At 43.1% G+C, this 19,370-nt stretch overlaps 1 protein-coding gene across 2 annotated transcripts in view; it reads left to right on the forward strand.

The window, feature by feature from the left end:
* naf1 (nuclear assembly factor 1 homolog (S. cerevisiae)) overlaps positions 1-19,370 on the forward strand; it is a 195,620-nt gene that overhangs the window by 66,443 nt on the left and 109,807 nt on the right. For both annotated transcript variants that reach the window (XM_080193425.1, XM_080193431.1), the window contains one exon: positions 16,541-16,634. In XM_080193425.1, the coding sequence (XP_080049551.1) occupies positions 16,541-16,634 (94 nt within the window). The remainder of the gene's footprint in view (positions 1-16,540; positions 16,635-19,370) is intronic.

The following is a 19,370-nucleotide window of genomic DNA, read 5'->3' on the forward strand; positions in this document are numbered from 1 at the left end:
GCTCAAAAGTTAAGGGCAGCAGGTGCATGGGAGCACCACTATTTGCACGTTTTCCTCATCTCCTCCAAAGCAGCTAACCATGCTGACTGCAAAAAAGATCACCATTCCTTCATTGTCGATAGGTCAAAATCCCAGAACTTGCACGGTGGCACAGTTGTTAACACTGCTGCCTCACAGCGCCAGGGATCTGGGTTTGATTTCTGGCTTGGGTCACTGAAGTTAACACATTCTCCCCATGTCTGTGTGAGCACGTCTGGGTGCTCTGGTTTCCTCCCACAGTCCAACGATCCAAAAATGTGCATGTTAGGTTGATTGGCCATGCTAAATTGCCACTTAGTGTCAGGGGGATGAGCAGGGTAAATAGGTGGGGCTATGGGTGGGATTGTGGTTGGTGTAGACTCAGTGGGCCAAATAGCCGCCTTCTACAGTGTAGGGATTCAATGGAATTCGATGGAACGTCTTTCCTAATTGCACTGATAGGTTTATCTATAACACATGGGCTACAGTTTTCAAAGACAGCACACCACCACTTTCTCATTAGTCATGAGACAATCTGTCTTCGGTGTTCATTTAGAGATTTTATTCTGGACTGTTTTCCTAACCTATTTAACCAGGTTAAAATGGTTGACTGTGAACAGACAATTAAATCAAATTAGTTGAACTGTGGTCATATCCCTGATGAACACCAATGCCACTCTGCTGATCTGTCTAAAAATACGTAATTTGAAGGTACAGTTATAGACTGGTAGCATAGTTTCAGTAGAATATGGAGCATGACAAAGTATGCGTACATGGATTAATAGTAAACAGAGTAGATTGATGTGTCTGAGCATTTAACTGGTGAGGTCACTGCTTAATCTCTAGGGTTGCTGACGTGCTGTCCATCTGTTCAACTGTGCATATCTCAAATTGCAGGCAACTTTGCCCAAGGCATATTTGAGGACACGTGGCATATTTGACTGATGGAAGCTGAAAGTAATGAAATGACAGAGTGTGTATGAGCTAACAACATAAACTATATATTTATGAACTATGGCTCATGTTTTATTAATTAATATTGCTTAATTAGTTACCAATGCAAGCCAAACAGTAGTTGGCAGAGTTGCATACTTGAAAAGAGAGAGACTACTGTTGAACCTCTGAATACATAAAATTAAAATCTACAGACTGCACTAGTTCTGAATATGAGAACTAGCTTTTCTAAACTACAGAATTATTTTTCTTGTGTGTTTTGATAATTTTGAGATCATTTGATTGGAGTAAACAGTACTTTCAGTTCAGTTGGCTGACAGCTGGTTAGTGATGCAGGACAACTCCAGTAGCTGAGATTATTCATGAAGGCCCAGTTTCCCAACCTTGCCTGCCACCTGTGGTGTGGTGATCTTCAGGTTAAATCACCACCAGTCAGCTCTCCGCCATTGTGGATGAGCGGGAGAGTGAAAATCACAGGTTAGTTTAGGAGAAGAGTCTGGCAAAGTATTTTTCAACCCCAAAAGGTGACTCAGCAAGCTTGTTGAGGTACTGGGGACTGGTGACAATTCCCAATGGCATAAGCAGGCTATTCACCCCCAAGAGCTGTTCTAACATTCAATATAGAACATTACAGCACAGTACAGGCTCTTCGGCCCTCAATGTTGCGCCCACCTGTGAAACCAATCTAACCTACACTATTCCAATATCATCCAATGTCTCATAAACATCACAGTAAAAATAAACCCCAGTTTAAGCAGCAATAAAATGACTTTTGTATTCAGCCTGGCAACAGTGAGAAAAACCAACTGAAAATGTTTACTTCCAACTGTAGAGTACGCAATTTTTAAAAAAACTTCTTAAAGGTACACTAATGTCACAAGTAATGTAGGTGGAGTACTGGAAATCTAAACACCTGTAGTGTTGGGAAAACTGGACATCTTTTTTTCGCCTGAGCTCCAAATGGATTAGAGATCCTTGATCCCACCCAACCCAGTGAATAGAGAGGTCTTATTCACTTAATTAAGAAGTTCCGATTTTTTTTTTCTCTGAAACCTGCTAAGTTCTGGAATCCAGAATGGGCTGGTTCCAAAGTTTCAGAATTTGAGGCACTCTACCAGGACAGAGTAACCAAAATGGAAACTTGCCACACATGAGGGAAGATTGAGAGAAACAAAAGCATGGATTTTAAACGGTTACTGTTTTTAAAATGCTGCTGAGTAGTGAAGCCACTGGAAAACGTAGTACTCAGGATTTGTCACTGGATGTTGTGCCACTGTAAATTACTTGGCCTAATCGCAATAATAAACATTTTAATGGTAGAGTGTTCCTGCCATTAAAGAACACATTTCTAATTATGATTAATGCTATGGTTAGATCCATGGTATTTGTATCTTGCATCTAATGACAACAAATTATAATAACCAAATTTTAAAAATAACGTTCAGCCTTTGTTTAAAGTCTAAATCAATTTCCAAAAAGGCATTGTGTATTACAGTTGTATCACACTAACTGATTAGCTCAAATACCATGTTAATAAAGCAGGTGAATCATAACTGAATTTGCCAATAAACGAGTAGCATCTTTAGAAATATCATTTCCTACATCATTGTTTATTTGATCTATGAACTGTATTTTGTAGAAATTGAATATTTAAATTGAGAACAGCAAAATGTACTGGGTTATTTATATTTGTAAATATTCTGAAAACTAATCAAGTTATATTTTTTCCATCCATGTTGATATTTTTTGAGTCAAATTGATTTATTATTGTCAAATATTGAGGTACAGCGAAATGTATCGTTAGTTACGAGCTGTTACAGACAAAACATACTGTTCGTAGGATACATGGGAAGAAGGAAAGCATAGAGTGCAGAATATAGTATTGCAGTTACTAATAGGGTGAAGAGAAGGATCTCCTTAATGTGTGACAAGAACAAAGAACAAAATAAAAGATTCATCTGAGGGTATTACAAGAAGTTGTGATGCTCCAGTGCCATCTTGAAGTCTCTGCATGGCTACTTATCTGGTGGTTATTGTATTTATTAAAGGTGAAGAATTCTGGAGTTCTTGCCTGATCTATTTTGATAGATTTTCCTCCGTTCTTGAAAAGAAAGCAACAAACCCTCAAAGAATGGTGCAACACAGCATAATCATTTAACCACAAATTATATATAGAAAAAGACGAGAGCACTAACGCAATTGGTTCAGGTTATTCCTTGCAAGCGGTGCCTCCAAAGATACGGAGTTGAGGAGGAACTTCTTCACTCAAAGGGTGATGAATCTCTGGAATTCTCTGCCCGTTGAAGTGGTGGAGGTTACCTCGCTAAATATATTTAAGACACGGGTAGATAGGTTTTTGGTAGGCAAGGGAATTAAGGGTTATGGGGAGAAAGCGGGAAAGTGGAACTGAGCCACTTCAGATCAGCCATGATCTGAATGGCTCATGATATTGAATGGCGGGGCAGGCTCAAAGGGCTAGATGGCCTACTCCTGCATTTAAATGCCCTTAATGTTGGCGAGTCCACTATTGTTGCAGGCAGGGCATTCCACTCCCTTACTACTGAGTAAAGAACCTACCCCTGACATCTGTCCTATATCTATCACCCCTCAATTTAAAGCTACATGGACATAGCTATCTCCATCTCCATCCAAGGAAAAAGGCTCTCACTGTCCACCCTATCTAATCCTCTGATCATCTTATATGCCTCTATTAAGTCACCTTCTCTCCAATGAAAACAGCCTCAAGTCCCTCAGACTTTCCTCATAAGACCTTCCCACCAAACCAAGCAACGTCGTGGTAAATCTCCTCTGCACCCTTTCCAATGCTTGCACATCCTTCCTATAATGCGGCGACCAGAATTGTACGCAATATTCCAAGTGCGGCCGCACCAGGATTTTGTACAGCTGCAAGGTGACCTCATGGCTCTGAAACTCAATCCCTCTACCAATAAAAGCTAACACACCGTACGCCTCCTTAACAACCCTATCAACCTGGGTGCCAACTTTCAGGGATTAATGGATTATTGAAGTCGCTAAGGGACATAGATACTTCAATAAGGCAAATGCAATTGCACCGCACTGGATGGCAGTGGAAAGTGTTGGAGGGGATGTGTAGCCATTTTTGTCAAAGTTTGCCAACAGATTGAGAGAAAACTTTGTCTTGGGTCCAGTGATGTAGGTTGTCATTTGTGACTTTGAAAAGGGCTGTTTTGGTAGTTTGGTGGGGTGGGGACTTTATTGAAGGGATTCAAATATGGAGCTGCAACAAAACTGGGCGCAGATTTGGGAGGCAACAACACCCTTAAGAATTTTTAAGAAGAGACAGTGGCAGTTTGTAAATTGGCAGGGTCAAGGGTGGTCTTTCCCTAGCAGTGGGGAGAGTTTTTAACCAACCTCAACTGGCATGGGAATCAGAGGGAAGTTGGTTGGTCATTAGTTTAGTGGGAGTAACAGTAGGAGGTGGGTCTTGGGCAAGATCAGCTCAGAGTTGGGAGAGAAATGAGAGGAAAATATTTAATGCGTGGTTTGGGCAAGGGATCCAAGGGAATATATACTGGAAATACTCAGCACGTGACTGGCAGCACTGGTGGCAAGAGGGACAGGGTAACATTTCATGCCAATGACCATTCATCAAAATATTTTTGACAAATATTTGCTCAGTGTATGAAGGGCTGGAGATGAGTTGAAGGGATGTTTTCGGTATTGGAACAAAATGAAGAAGATTACAGCACAGGAATAGGCCTTTTGGACTTCCGAGCCTGCACTGACCATGCTGCCTGGCTGAACTAAAATCTCCTACCCTTCCGGGGACCATATCCCATCCTATTCATGTACTTGTCAAGGCACCCCTTAAAAGTCACTACTGCGTATGCTTCCACAACCATCTCGGCAGAAAGTTCCAGGCACCCACCACTCTGCAAAAAAAAAGACTTTCCTCGTACACCTCCTTTAAACCTTGCCCTCGCACCTTAAATCTATGCCCCCTAGTAATTGACTCTTCCACCCTGGAAAAAAGCTTCTGACTATCCACTCTGTTTATTCCTCTCATAATCTTGTAGACTTCTATGAGGTCACCCCTCAACCTCTGTCATTCCAGTGAGAACAAACCAAGTTTCTCCAACCTCTCCTCATGGCTAGTGTCCTTCATATCAGGCAACATCTTGATAAGTCATTTTTGTACTCTCTCCAAAGCCTCCACATCCTCCTTGTAGTGTGGTGACCAGATTGAAAACTATATTCCAAGTACGGCCCAATTGAGGTTCTATTAAGCTGCAACATCACTTGCCAGTTTTTAAACTCAATGCCCTGGCTGATTGAAGGCAAGCATGCCATATGCCTCTTGACTACCTTCTCCACCTGCATTGCCACTTTCAGTGATCTGTGTACAGTATACCCAGATCCCTTTGCCTATCAATATTCTTAGGAGTCTGCTACTAATTGTATATTTCCTACCTGTATTAGAGTTTCTAAAATGCATTACCTCACATTTATCCAAAATTCCATCTGCTATCTCTCCACCCAAGCGTCCAACTGATCTCTATCCTGCTGTATCCTATGACAGTCCTCCTCACTGTCTGCAGTCCCACCAATCTTGGTGTCGTCCACAAACTTACTAATCAAATCAGTTACATTTTCCTCCAAATCGTTGTTATATATATGTGTGTGTGTGTGTGTGTGTGTGTGTGTGTGTATGTGTATGTGTGTATATATATATATACACACATACACACAATATAAATAAGAAAAAGCAAAGATCCCAGCATTGATCCCTGTGCCACGAGTCACAGTCCTCCATTCAGAAATGCGCCCATCCACTGCTACCCACTGTTTTCTATGACCGAGTCAATCCTGTATCCATCTTGCCAGCTCATCTCTGATCCTGTGCAACTTCACCTGTACATGCCATGAGGGATATGTCATAGAACATTACAGCGCAGTACAGGCCCTTTGGCCCTCGATGTTGCGCCGACCAGTGGAACCAATCTAATGACCCTCTAACTTAAACTGTTCCAATGTTATCCATATGCCTATCCACTGACCATTTGAACGCCCTCAAAGTTGGCGAGTCCACAACTGCTGCAGGCAGGGCATTCCACAACCGTACTACCCTCTGAGTAAAGAACCTACCTCTGACATCTGTCCTATAATTACCACCCCTTAATTTAAAGCTATGTCCCTTTGTGTTAGCCATCACCATCCGAGGTAAAAGGCTCTCACTGTCCGCCCTATCCAATCCTTTGATCATCTTGTATGCCTCAATCAGGTCACCTCGTAACCTTCTTCTCTCCAATGAAAATAACCTCAAGTCCCTCAGCCTTTCCTCATAAGACCTTCCCACTATACCAGGCAACATCCTGGTAAACCTCTCTGCACCCTTTCCAATGCCTCCACATCTTTCTTATAATGCGGCGACCAGAACTGTACGCAGTACTCCAAGTGCGGCCGCACCAGAGTTTCGTACAGTCGTAACATGATCTCACGGCTCCGAAATTCAATCCCTCTACCAATAAAAGCTAACACACCGTACGCCTTCTTAACAACCTTATCAACCTGGGTGCCAACTTTCAGGGAGCTATGCACATGTACCCCGAGATCTCTCTGCTTGTCAACACTACTAAGAGTCCTTCCATTAGCCCTATATTCTGTACTCCTGTTATTCTTACCAAAGTGAATCATCTCTCAATTTTCCATATTAAACTCCATCTGCCACCTCTCGGCCCAGCTCTGCAGCTTGTCTATGTCCCTCTGCAAACTGTAACATCCATCCTCACTGTCTACAACTCCTCCAACTTTGGTGTCGTCAGCAAATTTACTAATCCATCCTTCTACACCCTCATCTAGGTCATTTATATAAATGACGAACAGCAGTGGCCCCAAAACAGGTCCTTGAGGTACACCACTTGTAACTGAACTCCAGGTTGAATATTTCCCATCGACCACCACCCTCTGTCTTCTATCAGCTAGCCAATTCCTGATCCAAACTGCTAAATCACCCTCAATCCCATGTATCTGCATTTTCTGCAATAGCCTACCATGGGGAACCTTATTAAATACTTTGCTAAAATCCATATACACCACGTCAACTGCCTTACCCTTATCCACCTCTTTGGTCACCTTTTCAAAAAACTCTAAGGTTTGTGAGGCATGACCTACCCTTCACAAAACCATGTTGACTATCCCTAATCAATTTATTTCCCTCTAGATGATTATAAATCCTATCCCTTATAATTGCTTCCAAAACTTTGCCCACAGCAGAAGTAAGGCTCACTGGTCTATAATTCCCAGGATGGTCTCTACTCCCCTCCTTGAACAAGGGGACAACATTTGCTATCCTCCAGTCTTCCGGCACTATACCTGAAGCCAATGACGACATAAAGATCAAAGCCAAAGGCTCTGCAATCACCTCCCTAGCCTCCCAGAGAATCCTAGGGTAAATCCCATCCGGCCCAGGGAACTTATCTATTTTCACACTCTTAAGGAGGTGGTGTTGGCAATTCTTTATGTACCTCAATCCTGTCTAGTCTACACCCTGGTATCGCAGTATTCTCCTCGACTACACTGACTTTTTCCTGCGTGAATGCTGACACAAAATACTCATTCAGTGCCTCCCCTATCTCTTCAGGCTCCACGCACAACTTCCCACTGCTGTCTCTGACTGGCCCTAATCTTGCCCTATCCAATCTTCTATTCTTGACATACCTGTAGAAAGCTTTAGGATTTTCCTTGATCCTATCTGCCAAAGTCTTCTCATGTCAGTGGCCTTACTGAAGTTCATGTAGACAACATCCACTACCCTACCCTCATCATTCGCTTTCGTCACCTCCTTGAAAAACTCAATCACGTTTGTGAGACACAACCTCCCCTTCACAAAGTTATGTTGCCTCTTGTTAATACGCCTACTTATTTCCAACTGGGAGTAAATCCTGTCTTGAAGAATCCTGTCCAATAATTTCACTACCACTAATGTAACACTCACCATCTTATAATTTCCTGGATTACCCTTGCTACCCTTCTTAAACAAAGGAACGACATTGACTATTCTCCAATTCTCTGACCTCCTCTGTAGCCAGTGAGGAAACAGAGATTTCTCTCAAGGCCTGAGCAAGTCCCTCCCATGCCTCTCAGTATTCTGGCGTATATCCCATCAGGCCCAGGGGACTTGTCTATCTTAATGCTTCTCAACAACCCCAATACCTCCTGCATTTTGATCTCAACATGACCCAAACTATCTAATACTCTCTTTCCCAGATTCATCATCCACCAAGTCCTTCTCTTTGGTGAATACTGATGTAAAGTACTCCTTGAATACCTTGCCCATTTCCTCCAGCTCCGTGTATAAATTCCCTCCCTTGTCCTTGAGTGGGCCAGCCCTCTCCCTGGTTACCCACTTGCTCTTTATATATGTATAAAAAGCCTTTGGATTTTCCTTAATCCTGCTGTCTGATGACTTTTCGTGACCATTTTTAGCCCTCCTTACTCCTTGTTTAAGTTTGTTTACTTTCCTTGTATTCCACACTTGCTTCTCAACCTCCTTGCCTTTAAATGTTTCCTTTAGTGACAAAGAAGTCCATTAATTCCTCACTATTGTCAGAGGTGAAGGGGAAAGAGAGAATGAGAGGGTTTAAGAGAACCATTTGCAATGGAGAAAAGGCCACGGAAGTTACATAGAACATAGAACATAGAACATTACAGCGCAGAACAGGCCCTTCGGCCCACGATGTTGCGCCGACCAGTTACAAAAACAATGACCCACTAGCCTATACCAATCCCTTTTCGTCCATAAACCTATCCAGAGATCTCTTAAACGCCCCCAAACTAGACGCATTTACAACTGCAGCAGGCAGGGCATTCCAATCCCTCACCACCCGCTGGGTAAAGAACCTACCCCTGACATCCGTCCTGTAGCTACCCCCCCTTAATTTAAAGCCATGCCCCCTCGTGCTAGCTTTCTCCATCCGAGGAAAAAGGCTATCACTATCCACCCTATCTAAACCTCTAATCATCTTATATGTTTCAATAAGATCCCCTCTTAGCCGCCTTCTTTCCAACGAAAACAACCCTAAATCCCTCAGTCTCTCCTCATAGGACCTCCCCACCATACCAGGCAACATCCTAGTAAACCTCCTCTGCACCCTCTCCAACGCCTCCACATCCTTCTTGTAATGCGGGGACCAGAACTGCACACAGTACTCCAAGTGCGGCCGCACTAGAGTAGTGTACAGTTGCAACATTACACTGCGACTCCTAAATTCAATCCCCCTACCAATAAACGCCAAGACACCATACGCCTTCTTAACAACCTTATCTACTTGATTCCCAACTTTCAGGGATCTATGTACACACACACCTAGATCCCTCTGTTCATCCACACTATTCAAAGTCCTCCCGTTAGCCCTATACTCGACACATCTGTTGCTCCTACCAAAGTGAATTACCTCACACTTCTCCGCATTAAATTCCATCCGCCACCTCTCGGCCCAGCTCTGCAACCTATCTAAGTCTCCCTGCAGACTATGACACCCTTCCTCACATTACATTACATTACATTACATCACATTACCTTTGCATTCTAGGCTGATTCTGGAATTGTGAAAAAATATTAATGCTTTGTAATCCAGCCAGGTTTCGCAGTGAATGCTAAGCCAGTTGTCCACCATTTCCATTGAAGTCTGTGACACCTGGACTAAAGGAGTGGAAATGAGGGCCACACTAGGACAAGTGTCCAAATTGAAAGGAAGTACTCCAATGGAAGCTAGTGCATTGCAGCCAATGTGGTTGAGTACATCTTCTGCAGAAATGTTATGGTTAGTGGAAGACCAAAGGTTAGACCATTATCATTTGGAAAGTGCTGCTGTAAGTGAATGAGGAAAGTGTTTTTCCCAGGGGTGAGCCAGGACGAAGTAGGCGGGATAAGGGCGATGTGGGTGGAGAGTATGCACTGACACTACCCTTCATGCTGCCTTGGTGGGTCAGTTCTGACTGACTAACCCCAACAAACTCACTGAAAACAACAAACTAAAGCAAAAAAAATCTGGATGCTAGAAAATGCTGAAGTACTCAACAGGTCATTCAGCATTTGTAGAAAGGGAAATAGATTGAACCTTTTAGGTGTGTGATTTTTCATAATATTCCCCGTACAGGGGCTGTAAAACAAATTTGACAGAATTATCCCCCATGTGAAGAAATTACCAACAAAGTTTCACTTTCACCTGAACAGAAATTGGAACCAACACAAATTGAACACGAGTTAACAGGCAAATCATAATTCCAAAAAAAAAGCTTTTGTTGTAAACAGTCAATGAGACAAAGCATTTGCATCACTATCCACAAATGTAACACTACTGTTCCATAATATGTTGTCTCATATTCATGCAGTGTAATTGTTTGACAACAGGTTCCACCCCAGACCTTCATGGGTACACCTAACGGTATACCTAAAATCAGCAAAGCTCTGAGCCCCTATCATAGAATCCCTTGAGTGCTGAAGGAGACCATTGGCACATCGAGTTTGCACCTACTCCTTGAGTGCCTTATCCTGAGCCACTCTCCACCTTATCCCCATTTACCCTGCTAATCCCCCATACCTACACATACTTGGATGTAAGAGAAAACTGCAGCACCTGGAGGAAACCCAAGCAGACACAGGGAGAATGTCAAACTCCACGCCGTCCTTCAATGCCAGAATTGAACTCGAGTCCCTGGCTCTGTGAGGCAGCAGTGCTAACTGCTGTAATCTTCCCTCTCACAGGTCAGATTATATAGCTCTCATGAGTACTTTTGTAGCTGGCCAACCAATACCTTAGTTTGTTTGGCCACAAAGAAAAGTACAGCACAGGAACAGGCCCTTCGGCCCTCCAAGCCCATGCCAATCATGATGCCCTAACTAAATTGGGGGAAAAAACATCCTCCTGCCCTGAGACGGACTGTATCCCTGTATTCCCTCTCTATTCATGTACCTATCTAGATGCCACTTAAATGATGATGTGCCTGCTTCCACCACCACCTCCGGCAGTGTGTTTCAGGCACCCACCATTCTGCGTGAAAAATTTCCCGCAGACATCTCAAACCTTTCCCTCTTTCACCTCGAGCCTGTGCCCTCTTGTAATTGACACTTCCGGCCTGGGAAAAAGCCTCTGACTATCCACCTGTCTGTGCCCCTCATAATTTTGTAGACTTCTGTCAGATCTCCCCTCAGCCTCTGTCTTTCCAGTAGAAACAATCCTTGTTTGTTCTCCTCATTTCAGAGGGGAAAGGGAAAGAGACAATGAGAGGGGCCTAAGAGGGCCTTCAAGACCAGACAACATCCTGGTGAACCACTCTTGCACTCTCTCCAAAGCGTCCACATTTATCTGATAGTGTGACGACCAGAACTGCATGCAGTACTCCAAATGCAGCCTAACCAAGGTTTTACACAGCTGCAGTATGATTTCCCAATTCGTATACTCACTGTCCCAGCTGATGAAGGCAAGCATGCCATATGCCTTCTTAATCATCTTTGGCCACCTGTGTTGCCAGTTTTAGGGAACTGTGGACCTGCACACCCAATTCCCTCTCTGTTAATGTTCCCAACGGTTCTGCCACTTACAGTACAATTCACACCTGAATTTTATCCTTCAAAATAATCTTGTTGTATCTTAACTCCCAATCTTCGTATCATCTGCAAACTTACAAATCAGACCACCCACATTTTTCTCCAGATCATTTATCGATACAACAGAAGTTCCAGCACTGATCCTGGGGCAAGGAGAATCCCAAGGCTTTTTATACATATATTAGGATCAAGAGGATAGCAAGAGAGAGTAGGCCCACTCAAGGACAATGGAAAAATATTATGTGTGGAGCCACAGGAAGTAGGTGAGATCCTTAATGAGCACTTTGTATTGGTATTCACCAAGGTGAAGGACATGACGGATGTGGAGGTCAGGGAGGTGTGTGAATGCACTAGAGGATGCCAGATCCCCTACAAAACCATGTCACTAAATGTGCACATATATTCCAAATGTGCATATATCATGCCCCTTAGTATCTTCTCCAAAAGCTTACCCCATCACTGATGTCGGGCTCACTGGCCTATAATTTCCTGGATTATCCCTTTTTCCTTTCTTTGACATTGCCTTCTCTCCAATTCTCTGGAATCTTGCCACTAGTCGAAAAGGATGTGAAGATATCTGTCAAAGCTGCAGCAATTTCTTCCCTTGCCTCCTAAAGTAACCTGGGATAGATCCCATCCAGTCCCGTGGACTTGATTATCTTAATGCAATTTAGGATACCCAACACTTCCTCCTTTGATATATTGGCATTCTCTAGCGCGTTCACACACCTCACTGATCTCCACGTTGACACTTGATGAATACTGATGCAAAGTACTCATTGAGGATCTCACCTACTTATTGTGGCTCCACACATAACTTCTCTCCATTGTCCTTGAGTGGGCCTACTCTTTCTCTTGCTTGCCCTCTTGATCCTAATATGTGCATAAAAAGCCTTGGGATTCTTCTTGCCCCCTATTAGCCCTCCTAATTCTGCATTATCCTTCCTATTTTCTCTATACTCCAGGGCTTTGTTAGTTTTTAATTGCCTAGACTTATTGTATGCTTCCTCTTGCCTTTTGACTGAGCTTACAATTTCCTTTGTCATCCATGGTTCCCGAATCCTGCCATTTTTATCCTTTATTTTTGCAGAGAGATACCTATCCTGCATTTCAATCAACTGGTCTTTCAAAGGCTCCCCCATGCTCTAAGGGAGTCTCACTCAATATGGGGCAAGTTAAAGTCACCCACCAAAACTGCCTTGTTTTTTTTTAACATTGTTCCAATATCTGACTACACATCTGCTCCTTTCTTTCCAGCGGGCTGTTAGGAAATCTATAATATAGCCCCCAACATTGCGATTTCACCTTTCCTATTCCTGCGCTCCATCCATAATACCCCAATACAAACTCCCTCTGATTTGTCCTCCCTCAACATGGCTGTGATGTGCTCCCTAATCAGCAATGCAACTTCCCCATCCCTTTTGTTTCCCCTTCTATTCCATCTAAAACAACACGGGCCATTTGTAGGAAAACGTCCAATCCTTTAGATGCTTCAAGGAATTTGTGCACCCTTTCAGGCTTTAGATCTTTTTTAGTCAGCTTGCACAATGCTTCTAGGAGTTGCTGCCTCCTTTTATGCCAAACAGAAGAAAAAAACCTGACGTTTGATTTGATTTATTATTGTCACATGTATTCGCATACCATGAAAGGTATTGTTTCTTGCATGCTAGACAGACAAGCATACTTCTCATAGAGACAGTGCAGAATATAGTGTTACGGTCATAGCTGGGGTGTAAAGAAAGATTAACTTGATGTAAGTCCAGTCAAAAATCTGACAGCAGGGAAGAAGTTGTTCTTGAGTCAGTTTGAGAGATTAAGGAGTTAATATCACATGCAACCACGAGCTTTTGCAAAAACCTGCTAAACCAGCAGTTTGGGGTATGAAAGGCAGAAATAACTTTAGCCTGCTGTGAGTTGATTTCAAAGTGACAAGCTTAAGACATCTGTGATTAACAAACTTACCCATTAACAGTTTCTTTCCACATAACCATATTACGATCTTAGATATGGTTAGCCTGACTAGAGCAAAGGGTGTCTTGTGATTAGCTGTATTGCATCAGACCACATGTGTCTATGAGGATTGTAAAACTATATAAAGGGGGTCTATCCTATTATTGAGTGCACCCTTGCTACCTGACTCCCAGCACTGTGTGGAAGTTACGTAGCAAAGGCTTGCCAGCTTGCATATGTAAGAAGAATAAAGAACTTTTGAATCGGACAGCAGTTGGTGTTTGCCTTTGTATCCAGGACGGAAGAGTCTCGTGATAAACGAACATAAGTTGCTACGTGGCCTCAGAATTTTGTCTCCTTTTTTCTGACGGAAGAAGGTGGAAGTGAGAATGTCTGGGGTGTGTGGGGCTCTTAATTATGCTAGCTGCTTTGCCGAGGCAGCGGGAGGTATAGACAGGATGAGAGGCTGGTTTGCATGATGGGTTGGGCTACATTCATGACCTTTTGTAGTTCCTTGCAATCTTGGGTGGAGTAGGAGCCTTACCAAGCTGTGATACAACCATAAAGAATGCTTTCTATGGTGCATCTGTAAAAGTTGGTGAGAGTTGTAGCTGACATGCCAAATTTCCTTAGTCTTCTGAGACAATTGAGGTATTGGTGGGCTTTCTTAACTATAGTGTTGGCGTGGGGGATCTTGACACCTAAAAATTGAAACTCCTGACCCCTTCTACTTTCCCCCATTGATGTAGATGGGGGCCATGTTCTCCATTTATGTTTCCCGAAGTCAATGACAGTCTCCTTCGTTCTGTTGACATTGAGAGAGAGATTATTGTTGCAGCACCAATTCACCATGATTCTCTATCTCACTCACAAGAACATAAGAAATAAGAGCAGGAGTAGGCCATCTAGCCCCTTGAGCCTACCCCGCCATTCAGTAAGATCATGGCTGACCTGAAGTAGCTCAGTTCCACTTTCCTGCTTTCTCCCCATAACCCTTAATTCCCTTGCCTACCAAAAACCTATCTACCCGCGTCTTAAATATATTTAACGAGGTAGCCTCCACCACTTCAACGGGCAGAGAATTCCAGAAATTCACCACCCTTTGAGTGAAGAAGTTCCTCCTCAACTCTGTTCTAAACTGCCCCCCCCATATCTTGAGGCTGTGCCCTTTAGTCCTGCTGTCCCTTCTGAACGGGAAGAACCGCTCCACCTCTACCCTATCCATCCCCTTCTTCATCTTATATGTCTCAATAAGATCCCCCCCTCATCCTTCTAAGCTCCAACGAGTACAGACCCAGTCTATTCAGCCTCTCTTCATAGCCCAACCCCCTCAACTCTGGTATCAGACTAGTGAACCTCCTCTGCACTCCCTCCAAGGCCAAAATATCCTTGTGCAAGTGCGGCGACCAAAACTGCACACAGTATTCCAGCTGCGGCCTCACCAGTACCCTGTACAGTTGCAGCAAGACCTCCCTACTTTTATATTCAATCCCCCTCGCTATGAAGGCTAGCATCCCATTTGCCTTCCTGGCCACCTGCAGGCTGGGTTTTGCGACTCATGCACAAGGACCTCCAGGTCCCTCTGAACCATAGCATGCTGCAGCTTTTCGCCCTTTAAGTAATAGTCCTTCCTACTATTGTACTTTGTCTCGTCATTGTTTGAGATCCGAGCCACTACGGTAGGGTCATCAGCAAACTTGAACATCAAATTGGAGGGGAATTTGGCTACACAGTCATAGATGTATAAGCAGTATAGTAGAGGGCTGAGAACACTACCTTGTGGGGCACCGGTGTTGAGAGTGATTGTGAAGGAGGTGTTGTTGCCTATCCTTACTGAGTTAGGAAGTTCAGGATCTAATCACAGGGAGGTGCTGAGGCCCAAACCACAGAATCTGGAGATTAATTTCGTGGGAGTAATGGTGGTGACGATGGAGCTGTAGTCAATAAGTAGGAGGCTGACATGGGTGTCTTTGTTATGAGTGTTCCAGGGTTGCATGCAGGGCAGGGAGATGGTGCCTGGTGTGGATCTATTGTGGTGGTAGGCGAACTCTCTAGTGGATTCAGGTAGTCCAGGAGGCTGGAATTGATTCGTGCCATGACTAGCCTTTCTAAACACTTCACAATGATGGATGTCAGGACCACCGACCGATAGCCATTAAGGCACGCTGCTCAGTTTTTCTTAGGTACCGGGATGATGGTTCTTGAAGCAGGTAGGAACCTCAGGTTGTTGTAAAGAAAGGTTGAAGATGTCTTCCTGTGAGAGGAACTCTCACGAGAATTCTCTGCCTTTCTCTTTGTCTGTTTTCTCTGCGTCTGCATCGGTATGTTGACTGCCTTCACCTTGGCACTGTCTTGTTTGTAGTTGTCTTTTTCTTACAGCTTTCCTTTGTGCCTGGCCACATGGTGTTTGTATCTTTACTAACTTGTTGGTACTGCTTCTAGGTCTAGACTTGCCAATCACGTTGGCCAGTATTTATTATGCATGAAAAGTTCAATTTCTCTTTAAAATTGATGCAACCTTAAAACTAATTTCAAACATTCCTTGAAAATAAGTTACAAATTTTCTTTACTGTACTGCTTCCAGGCCAAAGGTCATTACAATATACTTTCCTGGTGACCAGTTGGAGATGAGGCTGCCCAACTAGTGACTAGAATTTGGACAGAAGAGTTGAATGCTGATTTTAATGCTTTTGTTAGTTTCCTTGGATCAGTTACTGCAAATTGAATTTTGTGCATCTAGCAGCCTGGTGTTTGAATTATTACACTTCTCTCTTCTTAAGACTGTGTAAAACAATGAAAAGGTGCATAGAAACTTGGAAGAAGATTTTGAAGTCTTAGGTATAGCCAGTGTAAATGACATGGGTTTTGAATTTGAGTATCATGGCAGTGTTACAGATGTGATGAGTTTTAAAAAAAACAAGCTGTTTAAAGAAGCAGTAGAAAATTAATTACTGTGTATTTACCTATTTTAATCAACAATGGTTGTTAATAAATCAAGCACTTAAATTGTATTTATTTTTTAACCAGGATCTCCCAAAAGTTGAAGAAGTAAATATTGTTCTTCCTGAAGAGGTAGCGAAGGAGCCCATTGGGTTTGTCTCCAGCATTATTGACCAACTGGGTATGTAAAGTATTTATTACCAAACTAAAATACCAGCCTTAGCCATAGGTTTCGATAATGTGGCACATAGAAGTGATATTACTAATGTCAAGTGATCTAACAAATAAACAGTTCTTTACAGTGATGCATGATATGCCATTTCATTTTCTTTAGATGACTCCTCAATTTCTGTGTTAATAGAATAGGCAATGTAGGCATACATTCACCATACAGATTGCCTTTTACCATATCCGGTATAGAAAACAAGGATTCTCTCTCTTTTCAGAGATCAGTCATAATTGCATTGAGTAACTAAATATGCCAGAAGGGCTTTTTAAAGTAGGAAAATTTAAGACTGACAAAGAAGAAATTCTAAACACCCTTGCACTTCATTGTTCCCACTATATTCTCTGGTAGCTTAACGCCCCAGAATGTCAAAGATGTGATCTGTAATTGCAAATTGGGAGAACAAATTGCAAAGCATATGTAATAACCAGTGGAACATTATGGTTCAGTTTCTGACTTTGATGTATTTACCTGTGGAGATACATTCTCTTTTAATTTCTGTCGCATGAAGCCATCAGCAGCCCAACACACAATTATCATTGTGTTTCACTTGTCATATAATTGAAATGGGAATGTTTTACTTGGGGTCACCAAATGTTGGTTGATTACCCTTCTCCATCTCCTCCTTAAGCTACCCACTCTTCTTCCAATCCCACGCCACTGGCTTTCCAGTATCTTTGCACTGCATTCTTCCATTTGATCTTCTCTTTCTCTCTGGCTGTTCCGTTGTCATCACTCACCTCCCTCCGCTCGAGTGCTCTTGCTGTCTCTGAGGCTGGTATGTAGTTGAGTTCCCTGGTGCTTGGTATTGGAACAACTTTTTTTTTTGATCTGCAGTAATGAGCTCGACTTGGGTGTGCATTGGCACAATTTCTAGACTTGCAGATGAGACAAAACCTAAAGTATTGTGAACTGAGAGGCGAATAATAGGCAGAGGACATCGGCTGGTGGAATAAGGAATTGTGGGCAGATGAAATTTCATGTGTTAAGTGGAAGGAAGAATACAGAGTCACGTGGGTGCAGGAGCAGAGGGTCTTGGAAGTGTATTTGCATAAAATGGTTGAATGTGACAGTAGTTGGAGAAAGTGGTTAATAAGTCATAGGGGATATTGGGTTTATAACTAGATGCCTAGAGTACAAAATTAACCACTGTAATGCTCTTAAAATGTCTGTCACAGAGTTAGATGTCAGAGAATCTGTATAGTGCAGAATGGGCCAATCAGCTCATTGAGTCTATATTGACTCTCTGACGGAGTATCCTGTCTAGGCCTCCTCCCACACCCTATGCCCACAAACCCACACGTGGCTAGTCCATCTAACCTACACACCTTTGGACTGTGGGAGTAATCTGAGCATCCGGAGGAAACCGTGCAGACATGGTGAGAATGTACAACTCCAAACACGGTCACCCGAGGGTAGAATTGAATCCAGCCCCCTGGCACTGAGTCAGCAGTGTTAACCACTGTGCCAGTATTTGCACAAATGCAAGTTAATTAAGGAAAGCCACCATGGATTTCTTAAAGGCAAATTGTGTTCAACTAACTTAATGATGCAACAGAAGGTTGATGAGGAACAAAACAAAATGCTGGAAAAACTCAGCAGGAGTGGCAGCATCTATGGAGCAAACTCTGAGAAAGAATCATATGGACTCAACGTAAACTCTGTTCCCTCTGCACAGCTGATGCTGGACCTGCTGAGTTTTTCCAGCATTTTCTGTTTCCAGCATCCACAATAATATGCTTTTATTTTAAGAATGGGGAGGTTAATGATGTTGCGATGGCCATGGCAATTAATAAAAACATTCAACATGGTACCACACAACAGACCTGTAGGCTACATTGTAACTCATGGAATAAAAAGGTCAGTAGCAATGTGGATACCAACTTGGCTGAGTGTCAGGAAACAGTGGTGGTGAATGAATGTTTTTCGGACTGGAGGAAAATATGCAGTGGACTGTATGTAGTGGAGCTCTGCTTTGGTCTTACAAATCTGTGAGAATGATCTAGGTGTGCAGGCCACAAAGCTTGAGGACGAATCAAAATGTGGAAGTGTTGCAAACTGTGATGAGGATAGTATAGAACGTCTAAAGGACATAGACAGATTGGTGGAATGCACAGGCCAGTGGCAAAACAAAATTAATGTAGAGAAGTGTGAAATGATTCATTGTGGTACAATGAATGATGTGGGTATGCCGGCGTTGGACTGGCGTAAACACAGTAAAAAGTCTGACAACACATGGTACACTGGGGAGACCATGCAGACGCTACGACAATGGATGAATGAACATCGCTCGACAGTCACCAGGCAAGACTGTTCCCTTCCTGTTGGTGAACACTTCAGTGGTCACGGGCATTCAGCCTCTGACCTTCGGGTAAGCATTCTCCAAGGCGGCCTTCATGACACACGACAGCGCAGAGTCGCTGAACAGAGACTGATAGCCAAGTTCCGCACACGTGAGGACGGTCTCAACAGGGATCTTGGGTTCATGTCGCACTATCTGTAACCCCCGTGACTTGCCTGGGTTTGCAAAACCTCACTTACTGTACTGTCTGGAGACAATACACATCTCTTTAAACTGTGATCAGTGCTCCTTCCACTCACATTATCAGCCACTTCAGGTCTTGAACAGCAGGTTAGGTGTAAAGATTCGCATTCTAATCAGTAATCTCTAAACTGTCTGTGCTTTATATG

Source organism: Carcharhinus amblyrhynchos, chromosome 1, assembly GCF_965287045.1.
Source record: "Carcharhinus amblyrhynchos chromosome 1, sCarAmb.v2.hapA, whole genome shotgun sequence".
Lineage (NCBI taxonomy): Eukaryota > Metazoa > Chordata > Chondrichthyes > Carcharhiniformes > Carcharhinidae > Carcharhinus > Carcharhinus amblyrhynchos.